Source organism: Stegostoma tigrinum, chromosome 30 (assembly GCF_030684315.1).
Source record: "Stegostoma tigrinum isolate sSteTig4 chromosome 30, sSteTig4.hap1, whole genome shotgun sequence".
NCBI classification, from domain to species: domain Eukaryota; kingdom Metazoa; phylum Chordata; class Chondrichthyes; order Orectolobiformes; family Stegostomatidae; genus Stegostoma; species Stegostoma tigrinum.
Genome location: NC_081383.1, coordinates 35,676,963 through 35,695,087, shown reverse-complemented (window position 1 = coordinate 35,695,087; position 18,125 = coordinate 35,676,963). Strand labels below are relative to the sequence as shown.

The 18,125-nt window shown below is 41.6% G+C and overlaps 1 protein-coding gene across 3 annotated transcripts in view; it reads left to right on the top strand.

Annotated features, from left to right (window-relative positions):
* The window catches only part of kdm4b (lysine (K)-specific demethylase 4B), a 453,216-nt gene that overhangs the window by 145,302 nt on the left and 289,789 nt on the right, over positions 1-18,125 (top strand). For all 3 annotated transcript variants that reach the window (XM_048559767.2, XM_059638447.1, XM_059638448.1), the window contains exons 6-7: positions 1,709-1,758; positions 17,008-17,111. In XM_048559767.2, the coding sequence (XP_048415724.1) occupies positions 1,709-1,758; positions 17,008-17,111 (154 nt within the window). The remainder of the gene's footprint in view (positions 1-1,708; positions 1,759-17,007; positions 17,112-18,125) is intronic.

Sequence of the window (18,125 nt, the reverse complement as noted above, 5' to 3'; positions counted from 1 at the left end):
TTCAAGTTTACGAGTGAGGTATTTATCATAAAACAAAGAACTACAGATTCCGGAGATCTAAAATTGAAAAGTATCTGTAAAGAGAAAGCAGAGCTAAGATTTCAAGCTTGTGATCCTTCTCTCCAGGTTTTGCCAGACATAGAGTTGTATCAGCGATCTGTTTTATTTCAGATCTTTGGCATCTGTAGTTGTTTGTTTTGTTTTATTTTAATGTTAGTATCCTGTCAGGTGTGGAGATTTTGAAAGATTTACACTTGTTTACCCAGCCCAGTAATGTAATGTGTATTCATTTTATCACAAGATTATAAGGACTCCTATTTCTCACAGTGACCTGAATATAATCAAAGAAACTCCTGGAAATTTCCAACTCGCTCCTTATTTTTAACAAGTTATCAAGGTGTTTACTTAGTGATCTTTAATCTATTTTCTCCAAGTACTGCAGCTGACATTAAATAGAAGGCTGCTTTTTTCTTACTCAAAAGGTGTGTGCAAAAGAATTATGTCAGTACACAGCTTATGGTCGCCTCAGATTACAAGGTGTAAGGCTAGATGAACACAGGCCAAGCAGCATCAGAGGAGCAGGAAAGCTGACATTTTGGGCCTACACCCTTCAGAAATGGGGGAGGAGAAGGGGGTTCTGAAATAAATAGGGGCAAGGCGGGAGGCGTATAGAAGATGAATAGAGGAGAAGATAGGTGGAGAGGAGACACAGGCCAAAGAGGCAGGGATGGAGCCAGTAAAGGTGAGCGTAGGTGGGAAGTTAGGGAGGGGATAGGTTAGTCCAGGGAGGACAGATGGGTCAAGGGGGTGGGATGAGGTTAGTAGGTAGGAGATGAGGGTGGGGCTTGAGGTGGGAGGAAGGACAGGTTAGAGACGCGGGGACAAGCTGGGCTGGTTTTGGGGTGTGGTGAGGGGAGGGGAGGGGAGATTTTGAAGCTTGTGAAGTCCACATTGATAGCATTGGCCTGCAGAGTTCCCAGTTCCTGCAACTTTTGTGTAGCATTGGTGTGGCACTGTAGAAGGCCCAGGATGGACATAATCTTCTGAGGAATGGGAGGGGAAGTTGAAATGGTTCGTGACTGGGAAGTGCAGGTGTTTAGGGCTAACCAAGCGTAGGTGTTCTGCAAAGCGGTCCCCAAGCCTCCACTTGGTTTCCCTGATGTAGAGGAGGCCACAATAGGAACAGTGGATGCAGTATACCACAATAGCAGATGTGCAGGTGAATGTCTTGATGTGAAAAGTCGTCTTGGGGCCTGGGATGGGGGTGAGGCAGGGAGGTGTAGGGGCAGGTGTAGCACTCCCTGTGGTAATCTCTGCTTTGTTTCACTATTGTTTTCATTGTACTAACTCTGTTAATATCGAGCCTGTTTAACATGGGTTAAATGATGGAACTGCTGAATGACATAGTTTTCTCTATTGAAGGTGGTAAGGGGCAAAATAAACTTAAATGACAATTGTAGTCAAATTGGCCACTTCGTAGTTTCCAAAATATACGTACAACAGATCATTGACGATCTGTGTTTGTGTTTGCGCATCAATCTGGTCAATAACTGCAAGATTTGCTGAAAAAGCTCATTCAGGACTAGTCAAACTCCATCCTGAACTTGAAATCATAGTTTGTTCAGCATAAGGTTTAACCTCTTCTAATATTTTTGAAATGTACTCCAATTTAAGTAGACTAATTTGATCTGTTTCCCATTTCCTGTAGGTATGCAATACCCCCAGAACATGGGAAAAGGCTGGAGCGACTGGCAAAAGGTAAGCAAACAAAAAATGACATTAGTAACTTCCACTTAACTGTAAAAGTTATACCTTCGAAATAATTTTGCAGTTTATAAATAATTTCTTTTGTAATGGTAAATCTTGTATCCGTCAGAATGTTTCTAGAGCCAACATAACAGATTAACAGACGTTAAAAGGAATAAGAAATAATAGCACAGCTAGATCAGAAAATTGTGTATGTTGAAAATTGCCAGTACTACTGCTAAAACGTGCAGTGTGTCTCAGAATTTGTAGTTATTCAATACCTTACTTAAGCATTAAGGTCTTATAGGTGTTGAAGTCAATGCGCAATATTATATTAATAGTGCTGGTTAATTAGTGCATATCCAGCAATAAACATAGGTGTTATGCTGCCAATCACATAGATGTCAGACCAATATTTCATGACCGTTGGCGTATTACTGCTTAACAAGTTTGTTAAATGTGTCAATGTTGAATTGATGATTACTTTTAAAGACAGAAGAGTAAACATTCCACAGAGTCAGTAGTATCAAATATTTATTTAATATTAATCTTCAATCGTACACACACTGTCTATGTGAACAGGAATATGCAAAATGCTCTTCAGGCGGTTAGACTAAAGAATATTTATTGAGATGAGCTGAGCGTTATACTTTTTATAGTGTCAGTTGCATTGAGTTTTGTCAGAAGCATTTCACTGCAAGGTAAATATAGTTTTCTTGCCACCCTCTTTGTTGAGTAATTTTCACCACTGGTTAAAATTGGCCAGCATCCCTTGCATTGGTTCCATCATCTAAAGCCCATTGTACACCTGGACAGGCACTGCCATCTGGAGCTGTCTGCATGATCTTAACGTTTGCACTAGATGTGATGCATGAGGGAAATTCATCATCCCACTTTGACTGTAACCTGGAAGTCTTGTTGGGCAGGTGATGAAGAGGAGGGTTGTCCTCTTCCTTCATGACCAGCAGGGAGGCCATAACCATGCCAGCCTAGTTCGAAGTTTTACCTGAGTCGGTGCAGTTTCACTCATCTGGAGCAAAAGACAACACTGTAGGAGGAAGGTCAATGATCACCTCCGTTCTGCCAGTGTAAGTGCTGCCACCTTCCCTTCGATATCCCATATTGACTCAGTCTCTGTTTTGACCCCACTTCTCATCAGTGTTTGTGCTGTGCCATTCTTGCTGTTGCCTGCAATGTCATCTCACAACAGGGTAGAAAGAGCCAAGGTGGGTGGTGGAGCATCCAACATTCAGCTCCTCAATCTTGAGTCGGACTGCTCTGAGCAGCTGACTTTTGGTTGGTTGGTGAGGCTGGCATATGTCTAATAGCAATGTCTGCAAACATGGGTATGTGAGTTGGTGCCCGTGGAATGTGCCTTGAGATCCTGGTACCTCGTGTCCAATGTGAAGGCCCTTGTGGAGCAAGCAGCAAACTGAATTCACTCCATACCTGTTCTGACTTTCATTTCGAATTCTGAGCATGTAGCTTGCTCAGCACATTTGGTAAGTTAGGAAGCTGAATATTAATGATCACAGTTGTAGAATTATTACAGCGTTAAATAAGCAATAACCTCTCCCTTAATTGGCAATTTGCCACTTTCTAGCAAAAAAATTCACCAGCTGCTGAGCAAAAGCGTAAAAGTTGCTTCCAATGCCGAGTTAGACCTCCAAAACAAAACAAAAAGCTGGGAATTCTGGAAATCAGAAAGAAAAACAAATCGGTGGAAAACTCAGCAGGTCTGGCAGAATCTAAAAAGAAAAAGCAGAGTTAACGTTTTGGGCCTGGTGACCTATCTTCAGAAACCCTTGAGTTTTTCCAGAAATTTCTGTTTGAGTTAGATTCACTGGACTTCTTGCCTGATTCTACCACAAACCTCCCAAGGAATACATCAATCAGGTCCTACAATATTCCATGGTTAGAGGTTAGAGAGTGATAGGAAGAGATGAGAGACAAAAATTTGTTTGTATTTTCTTCAACCAAACTGCTAAATATATGGAACAATCTGGCTTGGGATAAGCTCAGTTTAAAAATAAATGTTGCTTGATTCAATGGGACTTAATGAAAACAAATTAAAACCACCCAACTCAATAGTTTTGAAAAACCAGAATAAACTTTGTCTGTATAAATTAAGAGCAGTGAAATCACCTACAATATGTGTACAACTTGTGTCTAACTCCCACAGTTAAAATACAATAAATATAAGTAATAGACTATGACTGAACACGTCATAATGTACATCAAATAAGAAATGTGTTAATGAAATGGTGGATCATTGAATCTCATAACTGCACGAAGGATCATAACTCTTCACTTTTGCCAGTCCTACCTTGAGACTGTCTTGTAACTTTGAATTCCTGTTCAGTGTTCTTTTGAAACCTTTACAAGAGACCCCATTCCTATTACTGATTAGAATTAATATAGCTACATAGCATCTCTTGAAACCACCTGCTGTAATGACTGTTTCTATTCATGGATTTCTGGTCTGCACAGTACAAAAGATGCTTATAAAAGACAGGATTTCACACATAATATGGTAGTAATTGACTCTTGGAACATTTAAAATATCATTGCTATTTGAATAGACAGCATTTTAATTTTTATCAATGTGTTTCCTGGACATCAAATGAAGAAGTGCTGCAAGTTCATTCCTTACATGTATTTCAACACTGCAAATTTTAGCAAGAACCAGTATGTTGGAGGGCAAGGTAACTAGGACAGGGATTCCACTTTTTCAAGTTTTGCTGGGTGTGCATGAATGTTCCATTTGTTCTTTAACATCAACAAGTGCTTACCATCAACATCTCAACAAACTCCCATTCCATTCTCTACAGATGCACTGATGATCTTTGAAAGAAATTTAAGTAGATTGTTGAAGAAAAAATTGCAGGAAAGAAGCACGACAGTGAGACTGTGTGTTTGACTTTTTTTTAGAGTCTGTGCAGGCTCCGTGTGTTGTATTATCTTCTAACAAAATGAAGAATGCATTTCAGGAACTCCATGTGTCCTTCACAAGAAACATCCACTACTCTTAATAGGTTGTACACTAAGAAACCTCAACAAATCATTCTTAAATGTTTTGATGGAGTAACTTTTAATGTTATTTTATAGACCTAGTATTCTTCGCATGTAGCTGCTTTTTAGACGTATAGCTGTGTTTCTGTTGCTTTGTACCTCTACAATTTTTTTCATTGTTTTTGCAACAATATGGATTTCTACTTGTACTTCTTGGGATCTAGCTGGCTACATGTGGAGAAGTTTCCCAGTTCACGCGAGACAATATACCGCATTGTTGAGTAACAGCACAATGGAGAAGGTTGTAGATGGTTTAAAAAAATGCTGAGTTAGCTTCATGGATTCTTAATCTACAACTTATTAAAAGTAGAGCATGTTTAGTGTAAAAGACACATGCAGTTCCAGAAAAGCATTTCTCATTTAGTTATAGAATAATATAGCACAGTGAGGTCTACAACAAGTGTTTTGTGGCTGGAGATGGATGCAGGCTATTGATGTTGAAGACCCATTACCCCATTGTGCAAAACTAGGTTATGAATCCAGTCAAGACTAATAAAAATTTCCAGCTGTAAGGATACTTGAAGAAAGTTTGGTCATGATGTGTGGTGCACATAGCTTCCCATAATTGTGTACAATTGGCACTAACTCAGGAGTCTTGCTCAGTGCGGCCTGCTAGATGGCAAATGGGAACATGGTCTGGAACTTGAGGTTAAGACTTTTACTCGAAGTATTTCCGGCTTTAGTTTATTCTGTTAGATAGTTTGTTTTTTTTCCGTTGACTCTGGCTAAAATGTGTGGAAGTTTTCCATTGCACACCCATGATGTCCGTCAGCTCTATGGCCATGCACGTTTTTCAGAAATTAAAAATTAGGTTCGTTGAATGATGTTGAATGACTTTTGTTATGCATCATCATAGAAAAATAACTTTTATCCTTGCATATAGATAATTGTTTACAGTGACCAATAAAGAGCATTATCAGTACTTCATTTTTTAACTCCAAGTATCTGCTGACCATGGATATTCTGTGAAATGTGTGATATGCTTTGCTGTGCTAGCTGGCCATTGGTATAATACATTTAATGTGAATGGGCTAATTCCTGCATTAAATAGCACAGAAATGGCGCAAATGCCATTTTATCAACAACATAGAAGTACTTGATGCAAAGTGCATAGGCCAGCATTTTTTGCATGTGAATTAAGAAATATTTCCCTATATTGGAACAGTGAACTGCCCATTGGAAAGTTCCTAGGATGGGGGAGGCCCAAACTAAAGAGGCATAGGTTTAATGTGAGAGAAGGAAAAGAACTGAGGAGTAATTTCTTCATGTAGAGGATGGCGTGTGCATGGAACAAGCTGCCAGAGGAGGTGGTGGAGGCTGGTACAGTTATAACATATTTAAAAGGCATGTGGATCGGCATGTGAATAGGAAGGGCTTCCAGGGATACGGGATTAGGTCATAGTGGGATGTCTAGTCAGCATGAATGAGTAGGACCGAAGGGTCTACTTCTGTGCTGTATGACTCTATGGTTCTAAAATACTTCAGAACACCCAGAGGTCCTGAAAGGTGCTATTTGGTGCAAGTTCTTTCAAGTTCTGTTTGAAGTATTTATTTCAGGGTCTGAAAAAAAATACTGATGTTCACTGGTACTCTGACCCAGGCACCCAGTGTCATGAACAACCTGACACTGTCTGGATAGTATCAGAGATAATGGGAACTGCAGATGCTGGAGAATCTAAGATAATAAAATGTGAGGCTGGATGAACACAGCAGGCCAAGCAGCATCTCAGGAGTACAAAAGCTGACGTTTCGGGCCTAGACCCTTCATCAGAGAGGGGGATGGGGTGAGGGTTCTGGAATAAATAGGGAGAGAGGGGGAGGCGGACCGAAGATGGAGAGAAAAGAAGATAGGTGGAGAGAGTGTAGGTGGGGAGGTAGGTGGGGAGGTAGGGAGGGGATAGGTCAGTCCAGGGAAGACGGACAGGTCAAGGAGGTGGGATGAGGTTAGTAGGTAGATGGGGGAGCGGCTTGGGGTGGGAGGAAAGGGATGGGTGAGAGGAAGAACAGGTTAGGGAGGCAGAGACAAGTTGGACTGGTTTTGGGATGCAGTGGGTGGAGGGGAAGAGCTGGGCTGGTTGTGTGGTGCAGTGGGGGGAGGGGGCAAACAGGGCTGGTTTAAGGATGCGGTGGGGGAAGGGGAGATTTTGAAACTGGTGAAGTCCACATTGATACCATTAGGCTGCACGGTTCCCAGGCGGAATATGAGTTGCTGTTCCTGCAACCTTCGGGTGGCATCATTGTGGCACTGCAGGAGGCCCATGATGGACATGTCATCTAAAGAATGGGAGGGGGAGTGGAAATGGTTTGTGACTGGGAGGTGCAGTTGTTTGTTGCGGACTGAGCGGAGGTGTTCTGCAAAGCGGTCCCCAAGCCTCCGCTTGGTTTCCCCAATGTAGAGGAAGCCACACCGGGTACAGTGGATGCAGTATACCACATTGGCAGATGTGCAGGTGAACCTCTGCTTAATGTGGAATGTCATCTTGGGGCCTGGGATAGGGGTGAGGGAGGAGGTGTGGGGGCAAGTGTAGCATTTCCTGCGGTTGCAGGGGAAGGTGCCAGCTGTGGTGGGGTTGGAGGGCAATGTGGAGCGAACAAGGGAGTCATGGAGAGAGTGGTCTCTCCGGAAAGCAGACAGGGGTGGGGATGGAAAAATGTCTTGGGTGGTGGGGTCGGATTGTAGATGGCGGAAGTGTCGGAGGATGATGCGTTGTATCCGGAGGTTGGTGGGGTGGTGTGTGAGAACGGGGGGGATCCTCTTTTGGTGGTTGTGGCGGGGGCGGGGTGTGAGGGATGTGTTGCGGGAAATACGGGAGATGCGGTCAAGGGCGTTCTCGATCACAGTGGGGGGAAAGTTGCGGTCCTTGAAGAACTTGGACATCTGGGATGTGCGGGAGGTTCCGCCTAGCCGAACTCGTCCTCACCCTCAACAACTTCTCTTTTGACTCCTCCCACCTCCTACAGACTAAGGGGGTGGCCATGGGCACCGGCATGGGCCCCAGCTATGCCTGCCTCTTTGTAGGTTACGTGGAACAGTCCCTCTTCCGCACCTACACAGGCCCCAAACACCACCTCTTCCTCCGGTACATTGACTGTATCGGCGCCGCCTCGTGCTCCCCAGAGGAGCTCGAACAGTTCATCCACTTCACCAACACCTTCCACCCCAACCTTCAGTTCACCTGGGCCATCTCCAGCACATCCCTCACCTTCCTGGACCTCTCAATCTCCATCTCAGGCAACCAGCTTGTAACTGATGTCCATTTCAAGCCCACCGACTCCCACAGCTACCTAGAATACACCTCCTCCCACCCACCCTCCTGCAAAAATTCCATCCCCTATTCCCAATTCCTCCGCCTCCGCCGCATCTGCTCCCACGACAAGACATTCCACTCCCGCACATCCCAGATGTCCAAGTTCTTCAAGGACCGCAACTTTCCCCCCCACAGTGATCGAGAACGCCCTTGACCGCATCTCCCGTATTTCCTGCAACACATCCCTCACACCCCGCCCTCGCCACAACCACCAAAAGAGGATCCCCCTCGTTCTCTCACACCACCCCACCAACCTCCGGATACAACGCATCATCCTCCGACACTTCCGCCATCTACAATCCGACCCCACCACCCAAGACATTTTTCCATCCCCACCCCTGTCTGCTTTCCGGAGAGACCACTCTCTCCATGACTCCCTTGTTCGCTCCACATTGCCCTCCAACCCCACCACAGCTGGCACCTTCCCCTGCAACCGCAGGAAATGCTACACTTGCCCCCACACCACCTCCCTCACCCCTATCCCAGGCCCCAAGATGACATTCCACATTAAGCAGAGGTTCACCTGCACATCTGCCAATGAGGTATACTGCATCCACTGTACCCGGTGTGGCTTCCTCTACATTGGGGAAACCAAGCGGAGGCTTGGGGACCGCTTTGCAGAACACCTCCGCTCAGTCCGCAACAAACAACTGCACCTCCCAGTCGCAAACCATTTCCACTCCCCCCTCCCATTCTTTAGATGACATGTCCATCATGGGCCTCCTGCAGTGCTACAATGATGCCACCCGAAGGTTGCAGGAACCGCAACTCATATTCCGCCTGGGAACCCTGCAGCCTAATGGTATCAATGTGGACTTCACCAGTTTCAAAATCTCCCCTTCCCCCACCACATCCCTAAACCAGCCCAGTTTGTCCCCTCCCCCCACTGCACCACGCAACCAGCCCAGCTCTTCCCCTCCACCCACTGCATCCCAAAACCAGTCCTACCTGTCTCTGCCTCCCTAACCTGTTCTTCCTCTCACCCATCCCTTTCCTCCCACCCCAAGCCGCTCCCCCATCTACCTACTAACCTCATCCCACCTCCTTGACCTGTCCGTCTTCCCTGGACTGACCTATCCCCTCCCTACCTCCCCACCTACCTCCCCACCTACACTCTCTCCACCTATCTTCTTTACTCTCCATCTTCGGTCCGCCTCCCCCTCTCTCCCTATTTATTCCAGAACCCTCACCCCAACCCCCTCTCTGATGGGTCTAGGTCCGAAACGTCAGCGCTTGTGCTCCTGAGATGCTGCTGGGCCTGCTGTGTTCACCCAGCCTCACATTTTATTATCACTGTCTGGATAGTACTCAGTTATGCCTCTGAACTGCTCGGTTGAATTTGCAAAATTTTTCTTGCAGAGGTGAGCCTGAGGGAACTGTATTGAATTAATTAGATAATACAGTTGACAGCTTATTTATTCACTTTCATTCTTTTAAATACATCTGGCACTGTTTTATTTGGTACAAGTTCAAGGTTTTCTGAGTTTCTCATTCACTGATGAATGCAGAATATTAATAGCAAAGTTCTTAATGTTTGGAAAGTGATTAAAATAAATTTTGCAGCACTGAGGAATTATTACATTATCTCTTAATCATTAAGGGTAGTGAATTGCATTTGTTGAGGGCATTTAAAATGACTTCAATAGCATTAAAGCAAATGCATCAGATAGACAATAGGGGGTGACCATTGTGACAGATGTAATTGAAAAGCTGCTAATACAATTGCTGGGAGAAAGCTATATAAACCTATGCAAGTTATGCAAAATTAACACCATTTCAGCTTCAAACAATTACCCTTCATCACTGGAAATGTATTCTTAACACTGTTTTAGAATTCATTTTAAGGAGTATCTCTATGAGCTTGAGTTTTGTCTGTGCGGTTGTACAGAAATAAATACTTGCATTTGTATAGTCTTCTATCATGTTTTGATATCTTGAGTATCTTAAATGATATGTTTCAAATGGAATGATTTGTAGTCAAATATAGAGGTTGTCTGTACCACCAACATTCCATAAAGCACTGTGCGATTGACCTAACGATGGAAAAGTAAATGTTTATTTAAGCAGGCGGATTTTTAACATGAAATTTTCATTTGAAGAAGAAGGATTTAATACCATCCTTTTCTGTAAACCAGGAGTGATAACTTGTATGTGCTCATGTTGTGGTGTGGTTTGGATGCTGCCACATGAGCCAAACTGCCACCTTGACTGTCACCTTTGGATGCTTTTGTTAGTTTTCACTGGCTAGAGGAGCTCAATGTTCTTTGCATGTGATGAAGCAAATGTGTTATAAAAACAAGGGCGTTATGTCAAGTTGTGTTAATAGATGCATTAACTTATCAACGTTGGAAAGACTCTGGAGAATTAGGGGAACAGGTTGTAGCCCTTTGGCTTCGGCCTCATGACCCTGTAGTTGCTTAGGTGTCCTAAGATGTAGTTCTGGGAATGAGATTTCAGGAGTATTGGGGAAAGTTTTGAAAATGTTGGAACATCTGGGAAAATAGTTGGGGAGTCTCTGGAAATTGGGAATATTACAGATTGTACTGCTGATAACTGGTGCCTTTGAATCGTTCATGCAGAAATTTACATTTGTTAGAATTAGAATATCCTTTATCGTCACGTTATGTTCAATATTAAAAGGGAAAAATGTGTACTGTTGTGCATAGGTGCCATTTACATTAATCACTGACTTGAAAATTAAATCTTTGCAGGTTATTTGGATTATCTTGGTAAGAGTAAATTATTGGAAGGGAAGAACTCATGCTTCCATCCATCAGTTGTTAGAAGTGAATTGGTCCCACTTGAGGAGAATCTACAAATTACACCCGCCTAAGACATGCATAATGTTCTCGGAAATGTTAAGCTAAAAATGTTCATCAAAGCCGAGACACGATATGATCCTGAAACAAAAACCTAAATGAGTGTTAAAAGTGATGGGCTGCTGGTGTTATCACTTGGCTGCCAATCCAGAGACATAGGCAATGACCTGGGAACCTGGGTTCAAATCTTGCCTGAGCAGATGATGGAATTCAAATTCAGTAAAAATCTAGAGTTAAGATTCTAATGATGACAATTCTAATAATGTTTTTTGGAAATAAAAACATCTGGTCCACTAATGTCTGTTTTAGGGGAGGAAACTGTCATCCTTACCTGACCCGGCCTACATATGACTCCAGGCTCACAGCAACGTGGTTGACTCAATTGCCGTATAGAATAGGCCTAGCCAGCAATGCCCCTGGCCCATGAATAAATAAATGTTGCTCAAAGAATATACTTTTTAGATTTACTTTGCTTCACTGAAAACATTGGCAATTACAGAAGGAAAAAGGACAAGTCTTTTCAGAAGGTGTTCTTTCATCTGATTCTGTTATTGTCAAGCTGACAAGACTGCCTACACAATAGTTTTTGAACCATAAGTGTTTTAGAACATAAAATTTAGACATTGAATGTAAACTTTGGGCATGACTTGTGTTTCATTTACACAAGAATATATACAATATATTTTTAAACCTATCTAAAATATGATTGCTTTGCTCTTTCTTTATACTTCTAAGCCTGTGATGTTGCCCTGTTGATCTAATTCACATAGAACTGTATGGAAGAAGGAATATATTCAAATTAACATTAGTTGATCAAAGCTTTGTCATTCACTCAGTGACATTTGGTTTTGATGCAATAATTCCTGCAGAAAGATTGCCTCCTTTCGTGTGTTAATCCAGAAATGGAAGAGATGATGTGTGTTTGCTTGTTTTAAGTTAGATGCTTTAGAAGCACAAGCATGTTTTGCGAAGTAATTTTACGACACACTAACCTTGCAATGCTGAAGAGGATCTGAAAATTACGAGAGAAATGTTTATAGTCCTGGGATGAGGTTTTGATCTATTAGTAGCCCAGAGGCTCTAGAATGTTAGAGCATTGAGAATTGGAGCTCCTTGAGCTTGTGTGTTAAAGGTGACTTGTGTGCATCCCTAGATTTCCACTGATCAAAATGGGAAAGGCAGCAAACAGTGAGATGTTTATCAGGAAAATGCAAAGGGAAGCTTAGAGGTTGCACAAACTTCCAAATAACTCATCTGCAAGCAAATCTCCAAGTAAAACTGTCCTGTATGGCAGATTTGTCATTGCACTTAACCATTTTAGAATTAATTGACCGAGTTGGAAGAAAGTCATTTTTAATTTTGAGGAACTGCTCAAGGGAAAGAAGAAACCAAACGGCAAATTCTGCATATTTTACTTGTGGAGGAGTCAGTACCAATTTCAGATGTTGTCTTTTGCTATCTGTTCTATCTTTGCTATGCTATTCATTCCAGGAATCAACCTTGTAAGCCTTCTGTGAGTTACTTCCATTGTAATGTGTGTGTTTCCTCAAGACCAAAACTGCACAGTATTATAGGTGCAGCCTTGCTAATGTGCTGTACAGTTGTTGCAAGATGGCCCAAATTTCATACTTCATAGTTCTTGCAATAAAGACTGACATTGACATTGTATTTGCCTTCCAAACTATTTGCTGTGTCTGCATATTAACTATTTGTGATTCACGTACCGCCATTTTTTTTCTTCCTGTTTTGCTTTCATCATTAACAGGATGAGAGCATTGCTGGCTAGGCAGCATTTATTGCCCATCCCTAATTGCCCATAGGGCAGTTCAGTGTCTACCACATTTTTATGGGTCTGGAATCACGTGTAGGCCGACTGGGTGAGGATGGCAGTTTCCTTCCCTAAAGGACATTAGTGAACCAGATGGGTTTTTCTAATAATCTACAATGGATTCATGGTCATCATTAGACTCTTACTTCCAGATATTTTATTGAATTCAAATTCCACCTATTCATACATCCATCTGAAAGCCTTTTGAATGATGTAATTCTACCAGCTTCCTCCACATTTTCTGGCATCTCATTCCATTACGCACCACCCAGTGACACAAAGTTGCCCCTTTGGTCCCTTTTATATCTTTCCCCTCTCATCTTAAACCTATGCCCTCTACTTTTGGGTTTCCGTACCCTCGGAGGGGAAAAAAAGCCCTTGTCTATTCACCTTATCTGTGCTGCTTATGATTTTATAAACCTCTTGGAGGTCACCCCTCAGCCTCCAATGCTCCAGGGAAAAGAGGCCCCAGCTTAGGCAGCCTATCCTTGTAACTCAAACTCTCTAACCCCAGCAACAAACATCCTTGTAAATGTTTTCTGAACCCTTTCAAGTTTAACAACATCTTTCTTATAGCAGGGAGACCAGAACTCAACATAGTATTCATGTTAGAACGAAAACTCTTTTTATTTTTCATGCTTTAGATGTTTTGTAACTACTGTTCTAAAACCTAAGTTGAGAAAACAGTAAAACCTACCATCTATAACTTTAATAGAGTCGTACAGTCACTGATCCACACAGCATGGAAACAGACCTTTGTTCCAACTCATCATGCTAACCAAGTTTGCCTGCATTTGGCCCATATCTTTCTAAATCTTTTCTATTTGTGTGCCGGTCCAAGTATCTTAAACGTTGTAACTGTTCCCACCTCTGAGTTCCTCTGGCTGTTCACTCGACGTGCACACTACCCTTTGTGTGGAAGAAGTTGCCCGTTCAGTCCCTTTTAAACCTTTCTCCTCTCACATTGGAATTATTCCCCCGATTTATGAACTGCCCAACTCCCATGCCCCCAATAAGCTCAAAAACCTCCTGTGATCATCCTTCAATCTCCTGTGGTCCAATGGAAAAAGTCCCAGCTAACTAAATCTCTCCTAATAACTCAAACCTTCAGTTCTATCAACATTATAGTAAATCTTTTTTCACTGTGTCCAATTTTACCCTCACCTTCCTATAGCAGGGTAACCAGAAATGTATGCAGTATCCCAAAAGTGATCTCACCAAAGACCTGTACAACCTCAACATGACACCCCAATTCTGTACTCAAAGGTCTGACCAGTGAAGGAGAGTGTCTTAATTGCTGTCTTAATCACTATTGTCTATCCATGCTGTAACTGTGTACCTGAACCCGTAGGTCAGTGCTTTACAACAGTCCCTAGGGCCCTACCATTAACTATGTAAGTCCTGCCCTTATTGGTCTAACCAAAATGCAACACCTCATGTTTATTTAAATTAAACTCCATCTGTCAGTCCTTGGTCCATTGGCCCATCAGATCAAGGTCCTATTTGTACTCTGAGATAATCATCTTCATTGTCCACTGCACCACCATTTTGGAGTCATCTGCAAACTTACTAACCATGCTTCCTGCATTCTCGACCAAATTATTTATATAAATGACAAACAACAGTGGACTCAGCACCGATCCCTATTCAGCACCACTGATCACAGAATTCTGGTCTGAAAATGTCTGTCTGTAAGCTGCTAAAGAAAACCTATTTGTTAAAATATAATTATTTGTATGGCTCTGCTTCCCCTGTTAAGCATTTCCCCCCTCAATTCTTATTTAAACATCAATTTGACTTTGTACCTAAAATAATACATTAGGTTAAATCTTTTACTTGCCCATTTCCTTGGAATTTTATTTCTGTTGCCTGTAACTTACACCCGAATACTGCTTTCTCGCCATTGAATCTACAATGGTGCACTGAGTTAAAGGTTAGATGTCAAGTAGTGAGACCATTTTTAAAGAGATTCCATTTGAACAGGCTTTAAACCATTTGACAAATAAAAACAATCAAATATTGTTTAAAACTATATTCTTTTTTTATGCATCTTGTTTCTTTAAAATTTATTAAATTCTGCATCATATGTGCCAGTTAATAGATTCCAGGCTTCGTTTATTTTTGAAGCTCCATTCAAATAGGCCGGAATATACAAATTAAATGAAAATGGCACGTTACTGCCTCACTCATCATTCATCATTCAAATACTGGACTCTTGAATAGCATGACCATCCTGTGGTTTGTATACACATTACAAATTTGGTTGTACTGTGGCAAGTTGAAACTTGCGCGATTTAGTCTAAAAACCCTTTTTAAGAGCTTGATTAATCTAATTTGCTTTTCTCACAGGTTCCACGTGCTCTGACAGTTTTATATCTTCTTCAGTTGCAGCAAGTTCCTGTGATTGCCCATTAAGTTTCAATGCCAAGTCTAATGAATGGCAGCTAATATTCATTCACTAAATTATGACTGACTTATTTTCCTAATATTATTTCATGATAAAAAAATTGATAGTTTCTCTATTTTAAATATTTAAGTTCTAGATTTTGAAAAATGGGTTTTCTATGCTAGATAGGATATGAAGCAGAAAGCAGTGTGCTAAGTTTAGTACTCCGAGGTCCAAAATTTAATGGCTACTAACAGTGCGAATAGGATGTATAAAATTGAACATTTTAAACATCCTATATCAGATGCTTATTGTACCATGTAAATTGTATCTGCAAAGACTATAGCAGATTGCACCCTCTGGAGGTACAAGCTATCAATGACAGTAACTTTTTGGTTTCTGCTTTTAACTGCATCTGTGAATGCCCAAAGTTGCTGTCAATTAATAGTAAACTTTGCTGTCAATGCAATCACAAATTCCTTGTCATAGTGTTGATGTAATAAGTTGAAAATTTTGCTGAACTAACAATTTTGCCAGTCTGTCTTGGCAATTTGAAATAATTTCCTTTCTGTGGCTCGGAATAAAATAACTCTGGATATGTGGTACTGAGGCATTGAATTTCAGGTGCATTCTGATTTGATGCAATAGAAATCATGATTCAAACTAAATATTTAGTTAAGATAGGCAGTGGTGCATTTTTCTGTCGGCTGTTATATCTGCCACAATCACCTTCCTTTGCAGTAACAGAATTGATGGAAATTTTGTGTGATTGAACTCCAGGTTTATGTGGTATAAAGTTGAAAGTTATTATATATGAATTTTATTGTATAAAATCCAAAAGAACTGTGAATGCTGTAAATCAAACAAACAAATTGCTGGAAGAGCTCAGCAGGTTTGGCAGCATCTGTGGAGAGAAAGTAGACTTGACTCTTCAGGTGGAGTGACCCTTCCTCAGATCTCAGGAAAGGTCACGTGACCCAAAACATTAACTCTGATTTCTGTCCACAGATGCTGCCAGATCTGCTGAGCTTTTCCAGTAGTGTTTTTGTTTGTGAATGTTATTGTGTTTGATGATCTAGCATTACACATTTTAACTGAACAGATAACTGTTAATAAAACATAAGAAATTAGAGTGGGAGTACACAATGTAGCCTGTCAAGTGCACTCCATCATGCAATCATAACTATCTTCTGTCTTGTCTTATCTTTATTTTGCTGCCTGATAGTCATATCCTTTGATTCCTTGAGATCAAAAAAATCCAGCTTATCCTTAATATATTCAATGATGGATTTGCTTTGGAGCAGAAAATTCAAAAAATTCCCAACTCACTGAATGGAGAAATTTCTCCTCTGCGTAGTTTTCAATGATTGACTGCTTATCTTGAAGCTATAACCCAGGAAAACACAGTTTCTAGGAGCAGACCATTTAACACTCCAATGAGGTTGCGGTGAATCTTTGGAGTTCTCCCTACTCCAGAGGGCTGTCGACAATCAATCATTAAGTATGTTCAAGATACAAATCCATAGATTTCTGGAGACCACTGACTTCAATGGATGTGGCAATAGTGCAGCGGTGTGGCATTGAGGTTGACGATCAAACATGTAATTTAGTGGCAAAGTAATCTTGATGGCATCAATGGCCTACTCATGTTCTTCTGTTTCTAACAACGTCAGGAGGACTGGGACAAATATTTGAGAGAAAGGAAGAAACAGTTGCGTTTATTGCATCTGGAGAGAATTAGCAGAATGTAGCTGACAAGCCCACAGAAAGAAACAAAGCAGTTAGGTGTTATACTGTAGTGAATTGGCAAAAGTATAATCCATTCTTCTGTTTTACTCTTTCTTGCAGGCTTCTTTCCAGGCAGTTCTCAGGGATGTGATGCATTTCTTCGCCACAAAATGACTCTTATATCGCCTTCTATTCTGAAGAAGTACAGCATTCCCTTTGACAGGGTAGGTTGTTTGTGGTGATAGGCTAGACTTAATGGCATCTCAGGCAATTGTTGTTACTCTGATTATATCAGTGTGCAGACACTGATGTGTAACACACATTATCTGTAATACATAAGCAGAAAACAAATGCCACATTAGTCTTTTTGTGTGAGATAGTGATGCCATTTCAATTTAAAGTGATCCATGGAGTTAGCTTATAAGGGAGATGTTTTGTTCCTGTGAAAATTTGATTCTTAACATATTTGATAGGTTTTTATAAGCAGGAAGGTTGAATTTTAAAAAATGATTCAATTGACATAGAGGCATCTCGATTTGTAAATTTAAAATGTATTGGGAAAGTGGCTATATTTAGCTAATTGTTAAAGTTAAGGAGTCAATAGCCAAATGTTCCTGCCACGCAAGTGTCAAAAAACCAGGGGCTTGTTCATATAAGACACTTCACAACCCAGCAGCCTAAATTCAATCAAACCATGCATCCCCAAATTGAGATAACAAGGTGTAGAGCTAGATGAACACAACAGGCCCAGCAGCATCAGAGGAGCAGGAAGGCTGATGTTTCAGGCCTAGACCCTTCTTCAACTGTATACCTTGTTATCTCAGGAACTGCAGATGTTGGAGAATCTACTATCCCCAAATTGCATTTGGCCAATCTTTCATAGAATGTAGTAAAGTTCAAGATGTATTCTTCCATAGAATGCCCATCTGTTTTGTTAAAGCTGTCCAATTCGCCATGCACCAAGTATTTAAAACAACATTTTGTTTTGTAAATTCCACCTGAGAACTTTAAGAGAAGGTCAAAAGCCTAATCATTGGCGGTCAACTCCCAAATTACTGTATTTATTAATTTACTTCTCGCAGCATACATGGAAACTGAGGCCATATCTTGTTTTTGCTTCATTCATGCGTCCGCGCGCTTGTTCAGGCGTCCGCTCGCGCGCGCGCTTGTTCAGGCGTCCGCTCGCGCGCGCGCTTGTTCAGGCGTCCGCTCGCGCGCGCGCGCTTGTTCAGGCGTCC